We start from the raw sequence: 24952 nt of genomic DNA, 5'->3' as shown, positions 1-24952 counted from the left end.
CACTAGTTACCTGGGAGAAGAGGCTGACCCCCACCTCACCACAACCTTCCTTCAGGTATTTGTAGAGATGGATAAGGTCACCACTGAACCTCCTCTTCTCCAGACTGAGTAATCCCAGTTATGGTGTTGGACTTTTGTGCTCCTCCAGTTTTCAACTGCTGTTGAAGAGGAGATTGAAGGCAAATTTCTGGATAATGTAATCTGACTTTCCACAATACAGACTGTTAAATTTTATCTTAATTACCACAATTTATATCAATTTACCTGAATTGTAGTGCCTCATACAAAATGATGGGTTAAAGCATGCATTCCAGAAAAACATCTGCTCTTACCTAATGCAAATAGAGGTGTGGAGATTTCCAAACTTTCCTTTAGAAAACTTCCCAGTAGCTGATAGCACTCATTTTTAAAAATAGGCTACTCTATGTAAAATCTTTATTATCATGTGCTGATACAGTAGTGCCAGTAAAGTTATAAAATCCCACGGACAAAAGTTGTTTCCTCCATCTGCACAGCACTTAGACCAAAACCCAAGTCTACCTGAATGTGTTTTAGTATTATAAAGATATGTATATGACATGATAAATCTAAACAATTATGCACCATTTAATAGAAGTATTATTAAATAGAATTAAGATCTTTTGCAAAAAAGAACAGTGAGTGACCAATAGTGGCAATGTCCGCTACACTGTTAAAGTTAGTGGCTAGAAAGCAGTATATGTCAGCCAACTAGATAGCTTATTGAGATAACGGCTTTTTAGTTATAAATTGTATAAAGTGTAAGACAATATGCAGTCTAAAATAATTGTTATAAAAACAATTGCAGTGCCAGAATAATTAGCCACGTCACACTTCTTTAATTTTATGATGTTATAGCTTTAAATATGAAGGAAAATAATTTAAATGTACATAAAATTAACCAAAGCCAAAGAAGGTACATTAAAGGCTCTTCTTTCTATCACTTCTACTTTTTATACTTCAAAAATAAAGAGTAAGCAATTATAGCTACAAAATCATTTAACATTTTAGAAATAATTGTTTCTATTGACTGCTTTAAGCACTCAGCTTGCACCTGTTATGCTAATGAAATAATGAATATTTGCATTTAGCATTTATTCTATATCTTTTATAATATATAATCACTAAAACATATTTAAACCTCTCTTTTAATATCAATATTCGATCTGTGTGATAGTAGGAAAACAAGCTGAAATGAGACTGAGAGTGAGCTCTGAACAGTGTAAACTGCAGCCCACAATTTATTCCACATACACAAAGATACTCTGTCACTCTAGTTTTCCCATGTAGTGTTTTCTTAAAAAAAAATCTCTATTTGTTACTGCAATTCTATAAGAACATGTAAAATATCTTTCTATTTTTCAAAGGCATTTTCAATTCTTTTCACATTTAAAATAATCATAAGAAACAGTGCCCTTAAAGCTCAATATTTGGCCAAGGGGAATCAGATTTTCTACCCCACAGGAGAAATACTATTCACAGATCTGGTTTTCCTTTCCCACAGGGTTTTGATGGAAAAGATGGTGCCAAAGGTGACAGTGGTGCTCCTGGTCCAAAGGTAAGAAAACTAGTATAATCTTTATAATAGGTACAATACTATTCTCCATTACTTGTTATGTAGTTATACTTTGCACGTTATGCTCTTACAGAAAGCCGTTAAGTATTGAAACTCATTGAACCTCTCCATGAAAAGAATGAGAATCGTCCTGAAAAAAGTTGGACTTTCTAAACAATATAATGCCCTGACTTTCTAACTGTGAAAGAGGCAAGATTCAAAAATGAGGGGATGTGCTCAGATCATTTGACTTTATTGTGTAATAATGAATGACCAGATCTTCCCAATTACTTCTTTTCTGTTGAGATCTTTTGTTCTGGCACTTTTTTAGGTGTCTCACACCTCACAGACATCAGTTTGTACTGTGGACACTCAGCACTACATGTTCAGGGGCAAAGAGTTGGGTTGTCTTGATTCCATGTCTCTTCCTCTTGAATAAATAAATAAATGTTCTCACCACGGTTCATTCTGTAATTGTTTGGTGTTTTCTTTACACCACAGGGTGAAGCTGGTCAACCTGGAGCAAATGGATCACCAGGCCAACCGGTAAATATTTGTATCATTTAGCATACAAATGGAAGTGCCAATGGCATTTTTTCCTTAATAGATGAACTTATTTTTCTTTTAATTACCCCACTGCATGCATTGCCAATACTGAGCTCTGCAAATAAGAGAAATACTAGACCCTATGTATTCCGGAAGCCGTGTGGCAGACTAGTTTTCTCATGTTTTCTAGGGACCAAGAGGTCCAACTGGTGAAAGAGGAAGACCTGGAAATCCTGGTGGCCCTGTAAGTAATTAATTGCGGCTGTTGATCTTATCAATGAGCCGCACATTTTATTTCAGTATGTTGGGAATTCCCTGGTCATTGATTTGTCTTAAAACGGCTGTTTTGCAAGGGACTGGAAAACTACATAGCATCTCTAAAATGACATCTAGAAACATATTAGTCTCCAGCTGAAGATGACAGTAAGCATGACACAATTTTAACTCACAACTTGTGGGCAATTTTAGTATTTCATTTTTAAATGAATAGATTCATTTTGTGGGAAAGCTTGGTGTTTCAACAGAAGCATAGGTTCAGCCAATAAGAACAGGGAGGCAGAGTGGAAGGAAAGAGCACGAGAAGAAAAAATACAATCTTAGAACTTCCTTGCAGGAAAAAGATAAAAACTACATTCACACCAAGGTTAGAGGGTATATTCTATCTCCTGAAAGAAATCACAGTTCATAGCATTCAACAAAATCAACAAAGCTCTACTAGCATATAATAACCAGCAATATGTTTGTTCAACATCTGCATAGCCTGAGTGGCAGACCTGGTCTGTCATGTCTAAAAGATGGGCAGTAGGTTTTAAATCACACCTGTTGTGATATCACATTCTGTTAGGCTGATGGAGTGAAATTTTAGTGTTGAATGTGAATTACAATTATCTGTTATTGTGATTTTACATATTCAACTGTAAAAACTGGCCACAGGGGTGATGCTTGTAACTGTCATCTCCTTAAGAAATTTCACAAGTATCTATTTTCCTGTTTTATCATTACAGTGCAAGTCACATGAAGCGATAAATATTCTTTCCATAATATTTAGTTAATCATTGTTCTAGAATGTTTCACGTGGGGAATCTTTGGATTTTGGTAAACTGAGTGGGATAGTACAAACACAAAAAGATGCTTTGTGAGTGATGGGACTAGAACATAGGTTCTACTTCCAAACAGATGCTTTTACCTCTGTTCTTTCCATAGGGTGCCCATGGCAAAGATGGAGCTCCTGGAGCGGCAGGCCCACCTGTAAGACTTACAGTTGTTTGAATTTAAACGTTTGTGTTGCTCAAGTATTAGTCAAGATACTTGAAGACTACCGTGAAAATAGGAGACTTTTAACACTGTAAATCAGAAAATGCATAAATCTGGAGACAGATTGTTCTCAGGGAACATGTAGATGGATAGAGCTGCAGTTCTCTGTGCAGAAAGAAAAGAGTCGTCTTATCAAAGACAATATTTAGCTGAAGTGTGCAAAAGTCTTTTTTCTTTTTCATCTTCATGATGAAACCTGAGCATGCCCACATGTATGTATAACACTTCTATTGACTTGCTTTTCTCTTACATCTCTTTTCTTAATAAAAATTTTGACCTATTTTATATCTTAATCTCTTTCATGATAAATTTATGTGTTTTTTTAATCTTAAAACACATAAATTCAGCTGAACATGAACATGAAAGTCAGGGTAGGTGACATATTGGTGTGATATTGTAGGTCTAGCCAAGCTTCATCTTCTACAACATGGTTTATTTTGCCTATTTTGCCAGGTGTTTCTTTATTCAGAGAATAATGTCATAATCAGACATTTTTTTAAAACTTCAGATTAATTCTATCCATATGGCTTTTTACTTCTTGTAGTAATAGTATTTCTTTCACTTTTTAAGGGTCCTCCAGGTCCCCCTGGAACTGCAGGATTTCCGGGCTCTCCAGGTTTTAAGGTATTTAGCTAAATATATGTGCTAACATGAGATTTTGTCCTTTTTCCAGTTGGACAGCTGTCACCATACATCTTCACTTTATGGACACTCCTTTTTCTGGCTGCTGTCATACTGTTCACAAACATAGAACTGATATGTTTTCATATGCAGCATGAGCTGATCTTCAAAAACACCCACCCTAAAATACAGTGCAGTGGTAGATCTACTGCTTTTTGCAGCTTTATGGGAGAGTCTCAAGTGAACTTTCCACAAAGGAGCCATGCAGCATGTGTTTGTTGGAATGTATTGGGATCATGTGCCTCAGCTTTGGATAGCTGAAATGATCTGGCTCTTGCACCCAGGTGACACGGTAGTGTTTTTCTTAAATCATGCAAAGGAGAGAAAGAAGCCATGAAGATGATTCCCCTGGAGTCATGACTGAAACCCATTCATTTTTCACTTCTGCTGTTCTTCCTTAGGGTGAAGCTGGTCCTCCTGGCCCTGCTGGTGCTAGTGGCAGTCCTGGTGAGAGAGGAGAACCTGGTCCTCAGGGTCAAGCTGGGCCCCCTGGGCCTCAGGTACGGAAATATCAAAGGAGGACTAGGAGGTGTGGGTCCAGAATCTCTTCACAAAGCCCAAGGACTCCTTTGGTTTAAGGATGCCAGGTGAGCAGCATCAATTATTTAAATAATTCTCTTCTCCAGGGTCCTCCTGGAAGAGCTGGAAGCCCCGGCAACAAGGGTGAAATGGTAAGTACTTTTCACATCAATGTATTTTGCTGCGCTGTGTTAATGAGGACTAGGCAGAATCCAGCCATGTGGAGCTCTGTTAATCCTGATCCCCTTTGGCTCTCCACAGGGACCTTCTGGGATTCCTGGTGCTCCTGGTCTTCCAGGAGGCCGTGGTCTTCCTGGTCCTCCTGGTACAAGTGGAAACCCTGGAGCAAAAGGCACTCCTGTGAGTTACTAGTATCCATTACAACAGTTGAACAAAATAATGTGGTGAATGTAGTTCTGATACCATTAAAAAGAAAACACATTTAATTTATCCTATTCATTTGAGATGGACTAATAAATTATTTTATGATAACGACAGTAGACAATTATTTTTTAAAACTATATTATTTATCTTTCATGCGTTACTTTGTATATTGGTATAGAAGATACTGTACATAAATCTACTAGTAATATTTGCTTTTCTAAATTATGTATCAAATCAGAAAAACACAACAGAAAATATCTTGACTAAAAAAGCTGTGTTAAACAAAATCTGTCATTGTAAAATCCTAGTTTCACCTGCTTTAATTCTCACGGGCCTGAGTCTACAGCCCAACATACCCAGTGAGTTGCACCTACTCTAATCCTGTCATTTACCTCAATATGTTCTCTCCTGGCACCTTTACACCACACACAGTTCTTAGAGAAATTCTCAGGGACTTCAAGTTAAAGTCATGTCAATGTCTATGCTGGCTCAAAAACAGATATAAAATTATTCTCAGTGGTGCTTAAGATTGCATCACTTCTTTACTGGATTTTTAAAGAGTCCCATACATTCAACATTGAGGTCCAACTGATATACTAAGTGTGTTGCAATAAGTTATTAAAATAATAAAAATTAGTCTGTATTTTGAAATATATAATGTGTATCTCTTAGTATTTTAGCATTTTATCATAGCTTCGGAATAAAAAAATGCTGCAGTCAGTACCTTCAATGAGATTTTCTTCTGTTTAGGGAGAACCTGGTAAGAATGGTGCAAAAGGAGATCCAGGCCCAAAAGGCGAGCGTGTAAGTAATTGTAAAATGCCTTCAGAGACTTCTTCCAAGGAAGTCTGAACTCTGAATTGTTCCACACACAAAAAACATTAGGGTTTTTTGGAGATGTCTAAGTTTGCTGGTGGCTTGTGTTGTTGCCAGGGTGAAAATGGCACCCCAGGTGCTCCTGGACCTCCCGGTGAGGAAGGCAAGAGAGGTGCAAACGGTGAACCTGGCCAGAATGGCGTCCCTGGGACACCTGGAGAGAGGGTAAACCACTGTAGATGACCATGCGCACTGTGTATATTTTGAGTTTGTATGGTAGTAACAAACTCTGGTGTTAGAGTGCTTGGAGGAAAAACTTGGCTCCTTATCAGGTCTCACCAAATTCAACATGTGGAGTCGGGTACAAAACTTGGGAGAGTTCTTATTGAGTTCCTAATCTGAGCTGCAGAGCTTGGTTCTAACTCAGACTGAAATCATTTCATTTCTTTTTTTTTTTTTTAATATATTGAGGAAGTAATGTGGAAGTCATATCTAAAGCTTCTTTCTGAAAATCAGCTATAATCTGTGAGAAGCACATAGGGATTGAAAAAAAAATTGACTTTTATGCAATTTTTGAAAGTTCTAAAAAAAAGAATAGTGACAAAAAATTTCCTGTGAAAAGTGAAAACGATGCAAATTCTTCTACATTCAGGATATGTCTTTATGTCATCATCTTTAATGTCAGTGTGCCTTAAAAGTGAATAATGTCAGCAATTATATTAATGTCAACAATAATGTCAACAAACTATATTAAATATATATGCTGGGCTGCGAATGATATAATTAAAATTTCTTGTAAGCAATAATAATACAATAGAGTAATTTTCAGAATAGAATTAGAAGAAAATAATTCTGCAAGACTTCCATTTGTTGTTTCTTTTTTTTTTTAATATGAATTTACTTTAAAAAAATTCTAATGAATAAAGGGACTAATGCAGGACCTGTTAAAATAAGTGAAGGACTGTCTATTATATCAACAGGAGGGTTTTATCCAGGCAAAAATTATTTTTCTCGCATTCTTATCACAGAGAAATGTAATTTCAATATATTTCATTGACCAGTTTTCTGAAAGTCTAAAGGTAAACAGTTTAGAAAAAGTATGTTCCACTCAGTCGTATTGTCTAAGATCCATGTTTTCTTCATTTATTTGGCAGGGCTCTCCTGGTTTCCGTGGCTTACCCGGTAGCAACGGACTTCCAGGTGAAAAGGTACAAGTCTTCCCATAAATCTATCCCAAACTTCTGTGGAATCCATGTTAATTTTCAGATTCAATGAGATACACATTTTCTTGCTGTAAATTTTAATGTCTTTTTTTAGGGTCCTGCAGGTGAGCGTGGCAGCCCAGGTCCCCCTGGCCCAAGTGGACCTGCGGGAGACCGTGGTCAAGATGGAGGCCCAGGTCTTCCAGGAATGAGGGTAAGACAGGATGTCTACAGAAAATAAAGCAAATTCTATTAGAGGTGCTTCATCGAAGCTGATGAAGGAAGCGCAACTAGAAAAGAACACTAATGATGTTATTACATCCTTTAAGTTTAGTACATAGGTTCATAGTGTAATAGATAAGCATACAGTAACGTGGAGCATTCAGAAGCTTTATGTCGTATGTGAAAGCATGCAGTTTATACTAAGGTAAGGATGCTCCACTGCTCTCAGAATACAACGTGCACTGTTATCACATATGGCTTTGATGTGAATATTATGGCTTTTATGTTTTAATATATCTTAAAATTTACTATAGATACATTATGCTTATAATATTTAATAGATAATAAAATTAGTTATTAAATTAAATATATTTATGAAGGTTACTCTGAAAGTAATGCTTTACGTTTTATTATTTTGACCCGGGACGTGAGAGGCGGATGTTGATGGTATGGCAGTAGAGGGTGAACCTTCCTGCCAGTATTCCATTATGTTTTGTTGCTGTGCAATGGATCTCAGCAGAGGGGCAGTCTGACAAAATGACATTTGTAGCAGAAATGTTGAGTCATGGCCTGGGGCTGTGATTGAGAACTCTGGGAAGGCAGGGCCAACCCAGAAGAGCTCAGGTACATGCAATTCATCTGAGTGACTACTCAGCCAGGATCCACCCCTTCTCAGACTTCATTTAAGGGTTGGCAGTGGAGGTAGAGGTATCTCACTGGATATCCCTTTGTACCTGAGGCTTTGTAAGGGTAAGCAGTTTTTCTTTGTTTTTGCATCCACAGTTGCTGAATTCGGGCTTTTTCTCATTTGCTATAGCCTAGGATTGTGCTACTCTGCTACTATCACTGTACTTTCCATCACATTATAGCGTTACAGCATCTGAGATGGAAGTGCATATGAAGCAAAGACGTGTCACAGAATTTCTCCCTGCAGAAAAAAATGGCACCTATTGACATTCATACTGAACCTTTATGGAGACCAAAAGTGGGATGTGAGGGCAGTGAGGTGGTGGGTGGTGCGTTTCAGCGGTAGTGACAGTGGGTCATATCTGCTGGTGCAATTTTTACAAGCATGGCATGCAGGCCCTTGTTCACCCCTCGCAAGAATGCACAGCCAGTGATGGTGAATATCTTGAAAAACAGATTTTTGTAGCCACAAACTTGCTCTATTAAACAGTATTATTGTGCTCTTTGTGTCTGTTGTATTTTCCATGTAAATAAGTAGGAGGCATTACTTTCAGTGTGTCTTACATATATTCATTACTAAAGTAGAATTAATTTTAAATTTAAATAATTGTTTAAATTGTATTATAAATTGCATTGACTAATTAAATATAATTAAATATTCCTTCTATATTGCTTAGTTGTAACTAATGCAAATTATTGAAAATCTAATTGGTTCAATTTTCATAGTACGTACCAAGAATTTATGTGCAGAATGTAGTAATGTTATGTGAACTGTACTGAGTGTTAGCAAATGCTATCAACAAATTAGAGCCTGAATGCAGGCTCCTTAGAGGTGATGAAAATGTTATTGGAAATTGAAATGAATTACTTAAAGTAGGACTTAAAAATATTTAAAAAATAATAGTAAAAAAAATAAAAACAAAGAAAACGTTTTAATTTTTTTTTTTAATTTTTATATTTATGTATTGTAAGCCATTTTAAACTGAAGAATAATGTTTTTTTTTTTCTTCATTTGCAGGGTTTGCCTGGGATTCCAGGAAGTCCTGGAAGTGATGGGAAGCCTGGCCCCCCAGTATGTATACTGTGCATGTATTTTATGCTAGTCTGCCCGCTAGCCTTACTGTGATCCTGCAGCATGTCTCCTTGGTACATTGTTATCATAGTCAGATTAATTTTCTCTTGTTTGTTTGAATTTACTGGAGCAGTTCAGGTGCCGCTTCTTTGTAAGAGCTTTTTGCAGATCTTATTTTTCAATATTACTTGAAGTACAGCATATACAAAAGCTTGGTTGAAATCTAAAATACACGATAAATCAAAGTGTCTCTAGCCTGCTCTTTAATGATTCGTAGATATGTACTTATTTCACTTAACTGATGTCATATCTTCATTTCTTCTCTGTCTATCCCAGGGTAATCAGGGTGAACCTGGCCGTTCTGGTCCACCTGGCCCAGCAGGCCCACGTGGTCAGCCAGGTGTAATGGGTTTTCCTGGTCCAAAAGGAAATGAGGTTAGTGGGCTGTTTCCACTTCTCCTGTGCTTATGCTTGAGCAGTCATGTGGTAAAATTATATTGCTTCATGGGAGATTCAATGCTGCAGTTGTTAAGTTATTGTGTGTGGACTAGAACAAGTATTTTACATGTGATCTTTCTCTTTTGTAAGGGTGCACCAGGTAAGAATGGAGAAAGAGGCCCTGGTGGACCACCTGGAACTCCTGTAAGTTTTGTTCATAATTTCTTTTTAATAATATAGGAAAAAATATTAACTACTAATAATTTGGTTGATATTATAAAAAATTATATTAACCCATAACCTTAGCTAGTTTTGTCTTTGTACAGGGTCCTGCTGGGAAGAATGGTGATGTTGGCCTCCCCGGTCCTCCTGGACCTGCTGTAAGTGTTGGACTCCTTTAAGAGTCACTTATCAACTGTTGCCAAGGTGGTCTGCTGCTTAGACAGAGACTGCAATTTTAGGGGAAAGAATACTTTTATGTTCTAAAGAAAACTCCTTTTATGAAGATAAACACTAGATCTTTCCATTCCCATCCTTCCCCGTATTTTTCATACCTTAATACTCAAAACTTTGTAAGGAGAAACCTGAGGCAGGTATATCCAGTGTAAGTTGAAATGAAAAGTCAATTCACAGCTGTCAAGGATGTAGCAGCTTTTCTAATTGAGATGTATTAGTACTCCCTTTGAAGCTTATCAGAGCTAGCAATTTCAGTCTAGTGTCAAATATTCCTGTGAGTTAAATATTTCTGCTGAATTAATCTGATGGTTAGAGTGAAAAGAGCAAATAACAGAACACCAAGATATATTAGCCTTAGAATTGCACAGTGTCTTCTTCAGTTCAAGATAAGGAGGTGTAGGTTAAAGGTGGTGTGGAATTGTTTGAGAATGTCTTTATCTATAAGCAATTTCATTTTTTCCTTCTTTGTTTGATTCTAGGGTCCTGCTGGGGACAGAGGAGAACCAGGACCGTCAGGTTCACCTGGCCTACAGGTGCTGTGTGTTTGTTGTCAACTGCTTTTTAACAAAAAAAAAAAAGAGAGGAAGCATCTAAACATTTTCATTAGGATTCATGTCATTAGCGTCATCATGTTTTGAAGTAAAACAGTTTAATTAATTGACAGAATGTATTGCTCAGTGTTTCAGAATTGCAAACCAGATAGCTGGCTCAGTGGAGTGAGCTGCACTAAACCGCTAGCTATCATATCAGCTCCTCCTCGTTTGTGAAGGATTGGTATGGGTGGGGTACGCATCTGTGTCCAAAAAATTTGCTAGGGAGGACAATGCATAACTTGCCTGCATAGCATAGACTTACATAGCAATGCTGTTCCTTCTTACAGGGTTTGCCTGGGGGACCCGGACCAGCTGGAGAAAATGGGAAGCCTGGAGAGCCTGTAAGTAGTATTACCATTTTTTTTTCTTTTTTCCCAGACAATTAAAAAAATAAAATAAAAAAATTATGCTGAGGTCTTCGCAGACCGCATTGCCAAAATCAGACAGCTATCAGTGTTCTGCAGAGCAGAGAAGTCTGCTTTTAGGAATCAAAGCTGGGATAAACAGGGTGTCAACCACAACATGGATTTATTAACTAAAGCTCATGTATAAGTTGCATTTATTTTCTCTAAAACAGGGGCCAAAAGGTGATATTGGAGGACCCGGATTCCCAGGCCCTAAGGTAAAACATACAGCATCATTTCTATGATTACATTAATGAACTAACAAAATATGATCCTGACAACAAAGAATAACATGTTTCTTTGTCATAGGGTGAAAATGGCATCCCAGGTGAACGTGGTGCACAAGGTCCTCCAGGACCTACTGGAGCAAGAGGTGGGCCAGGTCCTGCTGGCTCCGAAGGTGCCAAGGTACTCACAGGCTTGCTTGCATTTCCCTTGCTACAGGAAGCATTCAGATCAATGTTGTTCTTTGGTTTTCCTTCCTAACAATTTTCGTCACTTTCTAGGGTCCTCCTGGTCCCCCTGGTGCCCCTGGAGGCACAGGGCTGCCTGGTTTACAGGGAATGCCAGGAGAAAGAGGAGCTTCTGGGAGTCCTGGACCCAAAGGGGATAAGGTAACATGCCCATCTTGAACATCCTGTGGGTTTTATGCTAACTCTGTGTTAACCTTCCACAAGGCTCTGGATTCGTTCATATGCTGACTTCTGGACTAACGTTAGAAGTGTTAAATGTGTAGGGCCTCCGCTTGTAGTTTTAGCAGTGTCATGTGGGCTATAATGCATTTGAAAAATAGCGCATTTTACAGCTAGTGTAATACATGCTAGATATTTTACTCCAATAGCTCTCACTGGGGAAAGGATAGAATAGAACAGGTCTAATTAAGCTAATATCAACAAGAGTAGTTCATGCCACATTCTCTGCCCCTGTTATAGGTGCCATTTTAAAAATGTATGCATTTTTTGCATCAAAATATTCAGTATCAGATGCACAGTACTGGGCAGAATGTCATCCCATTTTATACTTATGTGATCACAATAAGGAAATCGAGTTATTTGGATATACTCAGTATGAGATGCTCTCCACAGTAATGTTTTAATTTGAGGGGGCCTTGTGGGTTTTTTTTGTTCTTTTGTTTTTATTTGTTTGTTTGTTTTACTTCTGCTTTTCGCTTACAATTCTTATATCTTTCTTTCTAGGGAGAACCTGGTGGTAAAGGTGCTGATGGCCTTCCTGGTGCAAGAGGAGAGCGAGTGAGTGTTTAAGCTTCAGTTTCTGAATTAAATTCATCTTGTCTATGCATTAAATGCGAGTAGAGTTACAGTGAATAAATACTATCTAGGAGAGAGAAAGTAGTAACCCGGTTGTATTACATTCTGGCTGTGTAAATCCGGTTTTGTAAGCTAATTTAGTCTTATTACTATTCCTTGTGATCATGGCCATTACAGCAGAAATAATAGAATTTTTGCAAGGAGAAGATGACAGTTAATGGAGACCAGGCTTTGGAGGGAAAGCACCAATATAAAAGTAGTAAAAATGTGAATTTCCTGGATGGAGCCAATTGAAGAGAAGTATTTCGGCAATACTGAAGTACAAGATGTTGTGATAGCAAAGGCTGTCATGCAGAATACTTGAACAGTTTACTATATATTTATTTATGTATCTATCCACAGCACATGCAAATTGTTGAACATGTGTTCAACAACTATACACAAGCAATATATACATAAAAATAATGAGAGGGAGCAAATAAATATATTAATGCAGGTTGTATGAATTGAAGGAAGGAGAAAAACGGATTTCAAAACGTAAGGCATGCATCAAATTCTCATGGAAAATACAATGAAGGAGTTGAACAACACTGGAGAAATCCTGAAGAAATATGGTCCACTTACCTATATATTAAATTCAGGGCAGTAAATAACTATCATTATTACAACGGAAAGACACCTGTTGACCTCAGATGACTTTGTTTTAGGTTTACAGGGGAGGATCTGGGGAAATAAGAACTCACACTGCACTAAATGGTGTGATCTCATTATGTTACTCTGAAACGTATTGTGCAGCAGCACACTGGCGTTATAGAACTGCTTTCATTTAAATTCCATTAGGAATGTGTTTACACTGAAATATAAATGATATTTATCAAGTTGATAACTGTCATTTTTGATACATAATAATTTCTCTCTATATATATAAATAAAATGTATCTGTATATACATACAAAGAAACTATATATGTATATATATGTGTGTGTGTGTATATATATATATATATATGTATATATGTATATATACATACATATATAAGGAATGTAGAGTGTATGTGACTGTGCGTACCACGTGATTTTTTTATTATTTTAGGGTAACGTAGGTCCCATTGGTCCTCCTGGTCCTGCTGGCCCACCTGGAGATAAGGTAAAGCATCCTTCGTGGCGCTGTGTGGCACTGTAAGCAGCAGCCTTGCTGGCTGGTTCCTGGGAAGAAGAAGGAGTCCTGGTAACTATTTTTGTTCCTTACAGGGAGAGACTGGACCAGCTGGTGCCCCAGGTCCTGCAGGTTCCCGTGGTGGTCCGGTAAGTGACAGCACTCCTCTTCCAGTGTAGTTTTACCATGGCTGAGCTGAATAGAAGTTTAATACTGTCTCTATCAGGAGCAAAAGCAGCTTGAGACGATAATAAACTGAGCACATTCAGCTCCTGTTGGACTCTTGGGATTTACATTTGCTAAGGACTTCAGGAGAAATCCAGTGGTTTTAGCAGTGTAAGGGGATTGGAGGGCTGCAGTGACAGGTCAGGGTAGAATGTGGACCATCTGGTGGTTGATAAAGCAGAGAAATGTCTTGTTTGTTTCTGTCTTGTCATACAGTTAAACGAACTTACTGCAATATTATTTCTTATATCGTTGATAAAATAATTCATTGATTATATCTAGGTACTACCATGAATTGTGGTCAGGGCTTATATAGGTGTAACTGAAACCATTTTTATTTTCACAATTATAATTTTCAGGTAATTTCTGAGCAGTTCTTTTTAGAGCTCAGGAGCACAACTGTTAGCTTTGGTTGTTTGCCTTTCCTCCTCTCCCTAGATTGCTAAGACAAAGAAACTCCAGTTGTATTCAGCAGTACTCTCTAACTCCAAATATGAAGCCTGTTTTTCTAACAACTCCCATTGCTGACTTACTGCTTTCTATAGGGAGAGCGAGGAGAACAAGGTCTTCCTGGGCCTGCTGGCTTCCCTGGAGCTCCAGTAAGTATGCGTATTTAAAAGCAATAGAGTATGATTTTTCATTTCTCATTTTTTGAAATTCACTTTCATCTTGGACTTGCTATAACTACTTAAATGCATATTTTGATAACAGACACTGATTTCCTTGCTATTTACTCTGTACTCAGTCACACATATGGCAACATTTATGTTTTTATCCTTTTCTTTCTATTCTAGTTGACCAATAAAACTCTTCCCTTTGGAAGAGGATCTGGGTAAGGTTTCTCATCACAGTGTTATCTTCTGTGTTATAACTTTTTTACAGGGCCAGAATGGTGAACCTGGTGGGAAAGGAGAGCGAGGCCCACCTGGTCTGAGGGGAGAGGCTGGGCCCCCTGGAGCTGCAGGTCCACAGGGTGGTCCTGGTGCACCAGTAAGTCTGTGCTGCTCTTATGGCTGCCAAGGGAGAGGCTTATTCAACCTTCCCTCAGCCACAGCATGGCTGGGCCCAAGCACAAGCATCTGAACTCCTTTCTGCTTAATGATGCTACCTACAGTCTTTAGCTATTTTTCAAATTATTTCAATATATTTGTTTCCATCCATGTAGGGTCCGCCTGGTCCCCAAGGAGTAAAAGGAGAACGTGGATCTCCTGGAGGCCCTGTAAGTACCTCTTTGAAACAAACAGAACCATTTCTCACTGACTATTACAACAAACGTGATGCAGATTCATCACAAGGTGTGATTAAGTCTGAGGTGTTTGGTAACCTGGGTTTCGTGAATTTAATAAAAAGGAGGTGCCAAAATAATTGTTGGGGCACAAAGCTATAATATCTCCACAGTTAGTAGATTTTATTTGCAGTCTGTCAACTTTCTCAGAGACAACTGGTTTTCCTTTGGGAACATAAAGGACATACCCTTGATGAAAGAAGTGGGGAGGGAGATTAGAATAAAAAATAATTATTTAAAAACATCAACTTAAGCAGGACCTTAAATTGAGATTTTATACAAAACAAATAAATAGAATTCTAACTCACCTTTTGTACAGAAATCATTTTTTTTCTCATCTTCAGCAACTAAAAGTATTGGTTTCTTGTAGGGTGCTGCTGGTTTCCCTGGTGCTCGTGGTCTACCCGGTCCCCCTGGTAATAATGTAAGTTGTTTTGTCTCTCTTTTATTCTTACCTTGCAGATATCTTTATAGACTTACTGTTATATTAAGTTGTATTGAACAAATGTACCTTGACATGAATAGTAGGCAATCAGTGCTATACTGAATATGATGTTTTGACTTACTGGGAAAAAAATCTGCCAAAGAAATGTTTACTCTCCCTGTATTTTGCCTGGAATAGTAATTCTGTCACTTGGAATTGGCACTCATTTTTCTATTACAATTTGCTTTCCAAAGCCCATAGAAATTAGTGAAGTTGTTGAGGTTCTTCTGCTTGCTTTTGTTGCTTTGTCACGGTATTAAAAAAAAGAAAAAAAAAAAAAAGCATTGACTTGATTTTTTTTTTTTTTTCAAAACTACATTTTGTAGATATATTTTAGTTGACTGTAGAGTGGAACAACATAAAACTAAATTTGCATGAGATGGAGTATGGGAAGATTATTGTACCAAAGCTCCTTTTATGATCTGGGCTCATTTGAAGATCAGTCTACCAGTTTACATTATCTTACCTTCAAAAAAAAGAAAAAAGAGTCATGCTTGTGCAGTATCTATTTCCAGACATATTATACACTGTTTCATAATGTCCTTGAGTGTTCAACATGCACCCACTTTTGTCTTGATGAGAAAAATCCAGTCTGATTTTTGATTCTTTTTAAAGATCAAGAAAATACGAAGAATAAAATGCATTTATCCACTATATTAAATAAATACAATCTATTCATTGTTGTATTTTAACTGGGACAAGACATCAGAAAACATCTTTGATAGTTGAATAAACAAGTTTGTTTTATAGTTACTGATAGATGTAAATATCACTAAATAACAAGACATATTAGGATTTTTAAGGAAAAGCATCTTTCTGCCTGTGTTCACGGCACCATTAAAGATATCTGCATGAGTCTTTCCAGAAATCAGCTGGGACCACTACTGCTTCAAATTGCAGTGGCAGAGCTTTGGGTGAGGAATGTGTATCCTGTCTTGAATGTGCTACAGCCACTAGACATCCCAAACATGCAGGTGTTGCCTTACAGAAACCACATGTCCAGAGAGCAGGGAGGAAAAAAACATGAGCTGAAAGCAGCAGTGGACAAGGGGACAAATACTCTTTTTAAGACCAGATCAGATCTTGGTATACTGGGGTTGTGCTCCCAATCTACCTTTAGGCAGTTAAACCAACCTGCTTGGCTTTCAGGAGGCAAGAGCAATGCCAGTAAGTACATTGTACTCTTTCAGGTAATACAACTCATGCTCTTTTTAAAATTCGTAGGGTAGTCCAGGTCCCCCTGGTAATGCAGGGCCTCCAGGCAAGGATGGGCCTCCTGGACCCCCTGGTAACACTGGTCCTCCTGGTGGCTCTGGACCTCCTGGACTACGTGGTGAGCCTGGAGCACCAGGTGAAAAAGGGCCTCCAGGTGCACGAGGAGAGAGGGTAAGTACATATCCAGCCAGGAAAGTTCACCGATAGGCAGGGGCTGTATTTGTCAACTCTCAGAAACCAGATGCTTGGTGTTGACTGGCCTAACCTTTCTTTAAACAGGGAACACCAGGTGACCCAGGACCCCAAGGCATCATTGGTAGCCGTGGCAGTACAGGTTTACCAGGTCCACGTGGCCTCCCTGGCCCAGCTGGCATGGCAGGTGGCAAGGTGAGTGTGCATGCACTGAGATGATAGCCTCCTAGCTTTTTAGTCCAGTTATTTGCACTTGCATCTCTAAGATCAGGCTATTGAACATCCAGTGGTTACGGGATGTCTCTAATGTAGCCTTTAATCTCTATTCCCAAGACTCATGGATCAGATGAATTGTCATTATATTAAGTGTATAACCACCCTCACCCCTTTGAGTGAAGTGAACTGTAAAAGCTCCTAGAGAGAGTTTAAGTCATAGTTTCAACTACCGCCAGTTATCTTTGCTTAATTATCAATGTTTCTTGCCCAAATATTATGACCCAAACAGGAAAATACTTTCACCTGCCTCCAGAAAAGGAGATGGGAGGCTTGGTTTATGTTATATCACCAAAAGCTAGGATAGCCAGTCATCTTTTGTTAAATGCTTTGGCTATTGTTTCTGGGCAATTAAGAAGTAATATACCTCCTTAGTATTTTCTAGTTGAGAAAACAGTAAAGCATGCTCCTCAGTTTCAAGTGTCTTCTATGGGTATTACTATTGATGGGGAAAAAGTCTGAAGAAGTTCTTCCTTTTCCTATTCCAAGTATTCACAATCATGTGGCACTTCACTGTATCTGATGTCCTTCATTACTGCGTACTGAGTTGAAGATGTATAATACAATGGCATTAAATAAGCACATTAGCTGCAATTATATCTTCTCTTTTTCTTTAGGGTGAAGATGGTAAACCAGGTGTCAATGGTGTCCCAGGAGAACGTGGTGCTCCTGGTCCACAAGGTCCCATGGGTCAGAGAGGCTTACCTGGAGAGCCTGGCAGAGATGTGAGTGGATGTGTTAGACCTTTCTGACAACTTTTGAGTTGCATGCAGAAAAATCAGGAAGTGAACATGCTTTAAGGTTAACAAAGGTTCCCTTGAGCACCTGGTGCACAGTACTGTGCAGATTACCTTTTCATGAAGGAGGTTCCTTTACAAGGAGAGTGGTGAGGTGCTGGAATGGGCTGCCCAGAGAGGTTCTAGATGCCCCGTCCCTGGAGGTGTTCAAGGCCAGGTTGGATGGGGCCCTGGGCAACCTGGTCTAGTAAATGGGGTGGTTGGTGGCCCTGCCTGGCAGGGGGGGTTGGAGATTCATGATCCCTGAGGTCCCTTCCAACCCAGGCCATTCTGTGATTCTGTGAGGTGTAGCCTACAATGTCCATTATGTTCTTTCCTACTTGGGGATCATGTCTCTGTCTCACTTGAATGCTAATAAGAGAATTTTCTGCTTGTATGCTTACAAAGTCAAATGTCTAGTAGATCTTTTATGAACCCTTCACCTTCAGGAATGCTTCTCTGTTGAAAATGCTCTCTTACACTGATGAACACTATTTCATTTTACTGGAGAAAATGCTTTCTATCCATAAACAGGTTTGTTTGTTTAATAAAATCTACCATTTTTATTTTTGCTTCCCCACCCCCTAGGGTAACCCTGGCTCAGATGGCTCTCCTGGACGGGATGGATCCCCAGGCGGCAAAGTAAGGAATCACCACTGCCTTTGAATTGTCCTAACTGACAGTACATTTACCTAATTCTGTGCCACATAACTTGAACCATTTAACACTGGAGGGAATGTACTCTTTACGTTGCAGTTTTATAAACCATTAAATTTCTTACTCTTCTTACTGTGACTGTCTGCAGGGTGACCGTGGTGAAAGCGGCCCTCCTGGTGTTCCAGGACCTCCTGGTCACCCAGGGCCTGCAGGTAACAATGGTGCCCCTGGAAAAGCTGGTGAAAGAGGATTTCAGGTAAAAATAAAACAAATACGCATGTTTACATGTCCTTCCCATGCACAGTCTGTTTCATGCAGTTGTAGGAGTGGAAGTTTACAACAGTGATACTATAGTTGCTTGCATTTGTTTCCCCAAGGTTTCTTGGCATTGAGAACCACTTTTATAAGAATAGCAAGTAGAAAGACATCCCAGTTAATATTGCTGATAACTATATGCTGACAGCATTAACAGCCACATACTTAGGATGCTGAGAAATGCCATCATTCCACCATTAATTCCCATCCCATACAATGGTCATGCAGCACAAGCAGTGTTATTTCCTTGAACTGAAGGGAGTAATCTTGTATGTATTGAAGATATTTTTGTGAAATGCTGACACTAGTGCTGTGGGCACTGAACACCTTGAAAAATGAAGAAAGGGTCTTATGCTCAAGGTTTGGCATGGGTGCACACAAGCAGTAAGACTTTGGCAGAAAAAAGGGCCAAAATTCAGCTTAGTCTATGTGTGGTGCTTCCTTGAGTCTCTGAGTATACTGGTTATCAGGAAATAAAGTGGTCTAGTCAACTGCAGCTGCTCCATGCTATCTTGTTTTTATTGTGTCACAGGGTCCACCTGGACCTCCTGGCTCTGCCGGTCCTGCTGGAGCTCGTGGACCTGCTGTAAGTCATATTTTAAGTATTTCTGATATCATACATTCAGTGTTTCCTGAGCTTTTGGCATTTTTCTTACTTATTTACATATTCCTTTTATCACAAATCTTACCTTAAAGGGTCCTCAAGGTCCTCGTGGTGATAAAGGTGAAACTGGTGAACGAGGCAGCGCTGGCATCAAGGGTCATAGAGGATTTCCTGGTACGCCAGGTCTCCCTGGTCCTCCTGTGAGTATCTTGCATTGGATTAGAAATTCCAGCGATGTTAGTTTATGTGGTTTGGGTCCCAGGTAACCAGTCAGTTACTTAGCTGATTTGAAGAGGAAAAGAAAAATAGCAAACAGGTAATTTGATTTTTCAGATGTGTTCAAGAGTTCGTGTTTCGTGAATTAACCTGAAATAAGTATTAATGAATAACCAGAAGAAGCTGCTAGGAGCTCAGTGTCTCTCTGGCTAGAAAAAAAGACTTTGTGCATTCAGTTATATAGGCTATTCCTGATTAAATAGGGAAGAGACGAATTTCAATACTTAATTCTATCTAGTAGATACATATGTTAAACAAGCATCTAAATCTATAAAATAAAAGTTACTCCAAGTCCAACATTGTCTCTTCTGTCATGCATCTCTATCAGTAATAAATATCGTAGCATAATTGGCATGAAATCACCACCTAATGAATTGTAAACATGCATTAACATTTATAATGGTTACTAATAGCTAAAATTGAAGGGTAATAGACAGGCAAGCCATAGGTATTGATGACAAAAATTTAAAGAGCAGGTTATATTGGGGGGGAAAAAAAACTCTTAGCAGCACTCCTGATTAAACTGATAATCAAGAAAACAAAACTCATGTAGTTACATTGAAATATACAGTGTACCTTTATAGAGTCAATTACAAATAAGAAGCAGTCTGAATTCTCAATTAAACCATGAATTGTTTGAAGACACAATGTTTAGCTCTTTTTGATTCATGAATAAAAGAGCAATTTTTTTAAAAAACAGACATGAACATTAATCAAATTCTAAGTAACCTTGTTGGTAATGTGATTAAATCTGCAGTGTTTTGAGCCTTTATGTATATATTCTTATGTATATATCACTCGCTACTTATTGATGTCAGTTGGCTTTCTTGATTTTAGATGGTATCACTTTTTTTAATCACATCTTAAAACATTTTCAGTTAGAGAATTTATTATAATCTTCACTGGTATAAGAGTGGCAACCATTCTTACATCTGACATAGTCCTTAAGATGTTCTGGGTATCTTTAAGATACATCTACCTTGCTGCAAAACATTACTTGTAAGACTTACTGTTCTTTTCTTTGTAGGGTCCCCTAGGTCCTCAAGGTGCAATTGGAAGTCCAGGAGCTTCAGGAGCAAGGGTAAGGAAAAACTCTTTTCTTAACCTAATGGGAAGGAAGATTGAAAAAGTTGGTGTTTGTTTTTTAGAAAGGCCATCTCAACAGGCAACTACTAAAGAAAAATATGATAAACCGTAATGTTAGAAGGGTCTCAAGTATTTCTGAAATTGAAATTATCTGATAATCTATTTTGACCATAACATGCATTTGCACCTTTCTTCTAGGGTCCACCAGGACCAGCTGGGCCCCCTGGAAAAGATGGTAGAGGTGGCTATCCAGGTCCAATTGGTCCTCCTGGCCCGCGGGGTAACAGAGGTGAAAGTGGCCCTGCAGTAAGTAAATTGTGCACACTCAAATAATTCTTTAGGGGCTATTCATTATATAAAACACTCAGTTAAATATCCCTCTCAGAAAATTCTGGTAGCAAATTATCTAGTAATTGCAGCTATTTTTAAGAAGGTTCAGATCGTTTGTAGTTGAGTGTGATTTCTGATGTATTGGGTGCTGTGTTAGTCCCAGATAATTATAGACTTCTCCATATACCATGGGAAAGTAGGCGTCTCACTTTGTGTCCTTGCAATCTCTAAAGAAGGGCTGCTTTTTTTTTCTTCAGATTCCTTTTTTTCTTTTTCTTTCCTGTTGTTTCGTCTTATCAGATTGTTTGCACTTGTTTCTGTGGCTCATTTCAGTTTCTTTTCCTCTTTTTTGTTGTTTCCTTTTAGGGTCCACCAGGCCAGCCTGGTCTACCTGGCCCTTCTGGTCCGCCTGGTCCATGTTGTGGTGGTGGCGTAGCTTCCCTGGGTGCTGGAGAAAAAGGTCCAGTGGGCTATGGATATGAATATCGAGATGAGCCAAAAGAAAATGAGATCAACCTGGGTGAAATCATGTCTTCAATGAAGTCAATTAACAACCAGATTGAAAATATCCTTAGTCCTGATGGATCACGAAAGAATCCAGCTCGCAACTGCAGAGATCTGAAATTCTGCCATCCTGAGCTCAAGAGTGGTATGTCAGGTTTTTGTTGGCAGTCATGGTAACAGATCATGGTGGGTTTTCTTTCCTAAATGCTATGGTGTTTGAGTATTTAAATGCAGAGACTTGCCGTAAAAATTATTTGGTTTGTTTAACAAATGATAAATACAGTAAACACTTAAAAATACCAGATCCTCTGTTTTTCCACGGAGATATATACTGACTGCAGTCCACTCCTTAGTTTCTTATAAAAGAAAGTTTAAATCCTCTTCCAAAAATGTAGGAATTCCAAGCTCTGTGCTGACTTACTTCAAGTGTCAGATTACACTATTCTGGAACTCAGTACATTTTTATATCATCTGATTTTTCTGTTGCTTCTCTACTATCAAAATTAAATATGCTTTCTTATTTGCACAGGTATGTGGAATAGAAATAAGCCTGGTATCATACAGTCAAATTCTTCTCCGACCATACATGCTAATCCCCCAAATAATGTTTTTTTTTCACCTGTAGGAGAGTACTGGATTGATCCTAACCAAGGCTGCAAGATGGATGCAATTAAAGTGTACTGTAATATGGAAACTGGTGAGACATGCCTCAGTGCTAACCCTGCCACTGTGCCAAGGAAAAACTGGTGGACTACTGAAAGTAGTGGAAAGAAACATGTATGGTTTGGAGAGTCTATGAAGGGTGGTTTCCAGGTAAGAAATTACCACAGTTAGCAGCCCAAAAGGTCATCAATGTAACATAATCAAAATTTACTGAGAAATACCCCTGAAGTTAATTTGAGCTAAACTTCCAATGGGTGAAATACTAACTACCCAAACTATCTCTAGAGGTCACTACACGAAAACTGTTGTTCACATGTTGTACTTTCCAGTTTAGCTATGGAGATCCTGACCTCCCTGAGGATGTCTCTGAAGTTCAGCTGGCATTCCTCCGCATCCTCTCCAGCCGTGCCTCCCAGAACATCACCTACCACTGCAAGAACAGCATTGCCTACATGGATCAAGCCAGTGGGAACGTTAAAAAAGCCCTGAAGCTGATGAGCTCTGTGGAAACTGAGATCAAGGCTGAAGGAAACAGCAAATACATGTATGCAGTTCTGGAAGATGGCTGTACTGTAAGTAAATAACACTTTCATAGAGTAGTCTAATAACTCCCTGATGATTGCGAGACCCAAAATAAAGGAAGGGAGAGCTTGACATGACCTGACAGGAAAAGGACACAGTTGCAACAGTAGAAGCTGAGGCTTGCGTCCATTCAGATCTGTACTTCAGAGTCATCTCCCTCCTTTAGAGCAAAAGAGGAAGGCCTACAAGTAAAGGCACGCGCTCTAAGCTTGAATCCCAGCCCCAGGTCAACACAAAAACACTGAAAGAGGAGTATTAGGTGGTGAATCAACTGTCATGCAAAAAAAAAAAAAAAAAAAAAGTAGACAAGACAGTCACATTAAGGAAATGGCAAAATCAGTTATGTTGCAGATTCAACAATGAAGCAATATGCCTTGCTTAATATAGCAGAAAGTAGTAGAGAAGAGCAGAAATACAGGTGAGCATGCTGGTCGCAGTAGCCGCAGCCTTTTCAAGAAATACTGAACACCAGACACAATTCCTGCCTCCTGCTAGATTCCCAAAAGCAGAATGCCAACAAACAACAGCTTTACAGTATGTACAGATGCCCGAATTCATCTACATTGCAGCCATTTGACTGCCATTTCTTTAGTGAATGTGACAACCTACCTCATCAGTGATAGCACTTTCCCAAGTTGCTTTCCAAATGGTGTAGCAATTTGTACAACCTCCTGGCACACAAAGCCTATTTCACCCCCAGTCAGGGCACTGCTCCTGTCCTCCAGTCATCTCCATCCATTCTGAGTAGAAAGGTCTAAAACTCCTTCCCAAAAGGGTCCGCACAACTGTCTTACCAGAAGTTAAGAACATTCATTAATGCATTCATTTGTTTGCTTGATGCTAAAAGGAATATATTAATATGGAAAGAGAAGTATGAAATATAGTAAACTGTAGGATAACTTTCATGTAGCCTAACACTGATTTCTTTAATTTTGTTTTTGTTTTTTTGTTTTTTTAATTTTCACAGAAACACACTGGTGAATGGGGTAAAACAGTCTTTGAATACAGAACACGCAAAACAATGAGGTTACCTGTGGTTGATATTGCACCCATAGATATTGGTGGTCCCGATCAGGAATTTGGTGTGGACGTTGGCCCGGTCTGCTTCTTATAAATCAAAGATCCTGCTCTTTCTGACACCCCAGCAAACAGATTCACACTCCAACTGTGCTCCTTTGTTTTAACCCTGTCAGCTAGTACAGATGACCATCTGTATCCCAGTTATTTATTAACAAAATTTCTGGGGGAAATCAATTTGATATCAAGGGTTAACTTTTTTTTGCTATTACACAAAGTACAGTAAAAATGCTTTTGCTTCTTTTTTTTAAAACCAAATTCCATCTTCAGAACACATCTCCGTGGTGCTATAATGAAACTTCAACACTTAAAAAAAACAACACTGTGTTCTATTAGTTGAATGTTAGCCAATTTCCAAAGCACTGGTTGTTCCCAGTACCAAAGTTTACCCTTATTTCTAAGATGCAGTCCATAAAGCTAGAAAGACTTCCCTGTTTCAACTACCTCAACATGGCTAGAAACAGGGCTAAGTCAAACAAAAAATTTGATCCAATCAATCAAAATACATTGAATCCATTGGTCAAGTCAGTGGAATCATTTCGTACAAAATTGCCCATTTCTGTACTGATCAGCTGTGAAAAAGTACAGTCTACTTTAAGAGTTTAATACCTTCATGGCAGTAGTGACCACAGTTTTATTGTTGGATTGTATTCTGTTATCAAAGGTGCTTCTCTACTTTCCTGTCATTGCTGGTCAAGACCACTAAAATTAGGGAAGTATAAAAGACTAATATGATGGTGCTAATGTATTTTTCACTCTAACTCTGCAAGTCAGGGTTATTGACTTGCTTGGAGAACCAAAAGAAAGGATTAAAAGCAATTGTAAATGTCTCCTGTCCAAGATTGTCATTGGCATGTCATAGCTTTCTCCCTTCACTCTATAAAAGTCAATAAAGATGCAAAATTTTGAACTGTCACATTAACACATTTGTAGTGTTGAAGGTTAACCATCTTTGTAAGCTTTTATACGGTTGTTGGTCTATTCCTTACAGAGACACATAATAAAATACCTTAATAAAACTCCTTGTTGTTTCATAAAACTGACTGTTATATTTTACTATTTGTAAATACTTTACTGT

General features: G+C 38.6%; 1 protein-coding gene and 1 long non-coding RNA gene across 27 annotated transcripts in view; one reads left to right on the top strand and one right to left on the bottom strand.

The window, feature by feature from the left end:
- The window catches only part of COL3A1 (collagen type III alpha 1 chain), a 133977-nt gene extending 109064 nt beyond the window's left edge, over positions 1-24913 (top strand). For all 25 annotated transcript variants that reach the window (XM_046943515.1, XM_046943518.1, XM_046943514.1 and 22 more), the window contains 41 exons: positions 1523-1576; positions 2075-2119; positions 2310-2363; positions 3323-3367; positions 4004-4057; positions 4516-4614; positions 4741-4785; positions 4895-4993; positions 5768-5821; positions 5951-6058; positions 6988-7041; positions 7151-7249; positions 8963-9016; positions 9353-9451; positions 9605-9658; positions 9781-9834; positions 10390-10443; positions 10791-10844; positions 11081-11125; positions 11217-11315; positions 11414-11521; positions 12104-12157; positions 13268-13321; positions 13426-13479; positions 14101-14154; positions 14438-14545; positions 14721-14774; positions 15211-15264; positions 16549-16710; positions 16819-16926; positions 17622-17729; positions 18369-18422; positions 18586-18693; positions 19285-19338; positions 19449-19556; positions 20660-20713; positions 20917-21024; positions 21415-21697; positions 22178-22365; positions 22545-22787; positions 23765-24913. In XM_046943515.1, coding sequence (XP_046799471.1) covers positions 1523-1576; positions 2075-2119; positions 2310-2363; positions 3323-3367; positions 4004-4057; positions 4516-4614; positions 4741-4785; positions 4895-4993; positions 5768-5821; positions 5951-6058; positions 6988-7041; positions 7151-7249; positions 8963-9016; positions 9353-9451; positions 9605-9658; positions 9781-9834; positions 10390-10443; positions 10791-10844; positions 11081-11125; positions 11217-11315; positions 11414-11521; positions 12104-12157; positions 13268-13321; positions 13426-13479; positions 14101-14154; positions 14438-14545; positions 14721-14774; positions 15211-15264; positions 16549-16710; positions 16819-16926; positions 17622-17729; positions 18369-18422; positions 18586-18693; positions 19285-19338; positions 19449-19556; positions 20660-20713; positions 20917-21024; positions 21415-21697; positions 22178-22365; positions 22545-22787; positions 23765-23911 — 3588 coding nt within the window. In that variant the 3' untranslated portion in view covers positions 23912-24913. The remainder of the gene's footprint in view (positions 1-1522; positions 1577-2074; positions 2120-2309; positions 2364-3322; positions 3368-4003; positions 4058-4515; positions 4615-4740; positions 4786-4894; positions 4994-5767; positions 5822-5950; positions 6059-6987; positions 7042-7150; positions 7250-8962; positions 9017-9352; positions 9452-9604; positions 9659-9780; positions 9835-10389; positions 10444-10790; positions 10845-11080; positions 11126-11216; positions 11316-11413; positions 11522-12103; positions 12158-13267; positions 13322-13425; positions 13480-14100; positions 14155-14437; positions 14546-14720; positions 14775-15210; positions 15265-16548; positions 16711-16818; positions 16927-17621; positions 17730-18368; positions 18423-18585; positions 18694-19284; positions 19339-19448; positions 19557-20659; positions 20714-20916; positions 21025-21414; positions 21698-22177; positions 22366-22544; positions 22788-23764) is intronic.
- LOC121111311 lies at positions 838-23765 on the bottom strand. Of its 2 annotated transcripts, none has more exons than XR_005861605.2 (2): positions 21236-21545; positions 838-20737 (listed from the first exon to the last, which is right to left on the bottom strand). It is a non-coding gene; the product is annotated as an uncharacterized LOC121111311 (long non-coding RNA). The 2 variants fall into 2 exon arrangements; XR_005861604.2 differs by lacking the exon at positions 21236-21545 and adding an exon at positions 23407-23765 and having other exon boundaries at positions 6700-20737.
- Positions 24914-24952: the final 39 nt, after the last annotated feature.

The sequence above is a fragment of the Gallus gallus genome, chromosome 7 (assembly GCF_016699485.2).
Source record: "Gallus gallus isolate bGalGal1 chromosome 7, bGalGal1.mat.broiler.GRCg7b, whole genome shotgun sequence".
NCBI lineage: Eukaryota > Metazoa > Chordata > Aves > Galliformes > Phasianidae > Gallus > Gallus gallus.
Note: the sequence above shows the minus strand (reverse complement) of the source record. Positions and strands in the feature narration are given on the sequence as shown.